The sequence below is a fragment of the Camelina sativa genome, unplaced genomic scaffold, assembly GCF_000633955.1.
Source record: "Camelina sativa cultivar DH55 unplaced genomic scaffold, Cs unpScaffold03916, whole genome shotgun sequence".
Taxonomy (NCBI): Eukaryota; Viridiplantae; Streptophyta; class Magnoliopsida; order Brassicales; family Brassicaceae; genus Camelina; species Camelina sativa.
Genome location: NW_010925013.1, coordinates 1 through 713, shown reverse-complemented (window position 1 = coordinate 713; position 713 = coordinate 1). Strand labels below are relative to the sequence as shown.

Here is a 713-nt window from a genome sequence, read left to right as displayed (position 1 = left end):
TATTATATACATTACGTATCAACAGAGATATTTGCTTTCAGACCTACTTGTGATCAATGGTCCATGGTCTATAATGAGATCCCTGAACAACCAATTTTTACTAATTACCTCGCAACCTCGAGTTCTTCACCAGCAGAACTTCTTTCTCTGCATCATATTCCTAACCATTAATACATAGAATACCGACTTAGAAGGGCAGCAAAACTAGCTACAGAATGACACTAACCCGGTACTTAGCTTCCTCTTGCCGGTCTATGTAACTCAAAAGTTCATCTTGCCTCATTAAAGCCTCATGCAACGCCTGTTCATCAACACCCATATTCGGTTATAATAAGGTTTATAATGACTCGTTATCAGTACCATTCAAGGTTTAGAAACAGAGTTTCATACCTTTTTCGTGGTGATGAGCTCTGCTTCTAGTGCATCCACGCGATAAACAGCAGCATTCAGCAACTCCTCTTTCTCGTGAGGCATCTCGAATTTCCTCATGCGAAGAGTTTCTAGCTGTTTCTCAAGATCCCCGAGTCTGCTTAAAACAGAGGAAATGACAACCCTTTCAGTGATCGTTGAACGAGAAGGTGAAGGTGGACGGGATTCCCTTGCAGTATGTTCATCACACAGCTCAGCTCTAGCGCTTGAAGGATGCAACTGTGAGTTTTCTTTAGTCAGTGGCAGAGCCAGAGACACGAGTGTGAAAAAGTTCATGAAGAACA

The 713-nt window shown here is 42.1% G+C and overlaps 1 protein-coding gene across 1 annotated transcript; it reads right to left on the bottom strand.

Annotated features, from left to right (window-relative positions):
- Positions 1–706, bottom strand: LOC104774604 (phosphatidylinositol/phosphatidylcholine transfer protein SFH4-like). The gene is made up of 3 exons (XM_010499150.2): positions 391–706; positions 227–301; positions 1–147 (listed from the first exon to the last, which is right to left on the bottom strand). Exons 1-3 carry the CDS (start codon positions 703–705, stop codon positions 127–129), a joined length of 411 nt encoding a protein of 136 aa, XP_010497452.1. The 5' UTR covers position 706; the 3' UTR covers positions 1–126.
- Positions 707–713: the final 7 nt, after the last annotated feature.

Coding starts and splice junctions, on each gene's coding strand:
- LOC104774604 (XM_010499150.2), bottom strand. CDS start 705: ATGAACTTTTTCACACTCGTGTCTCTGGCTCTGCCACTGACTAAAGAA. Junction 302..390: donor AGCTCATCACCACGAAAAAG/GTATGAAACTCT, acceptor GTTGATGAACAG/GCGTTGCATGAGGCTTTAAT. Junction 148..226: donor AAGAGGAAGCTAAGTACCGG/GTTAGTGTCATT, acceptor AATATGATGCAG/AGAAAGAAGTTCTGCTGGTG.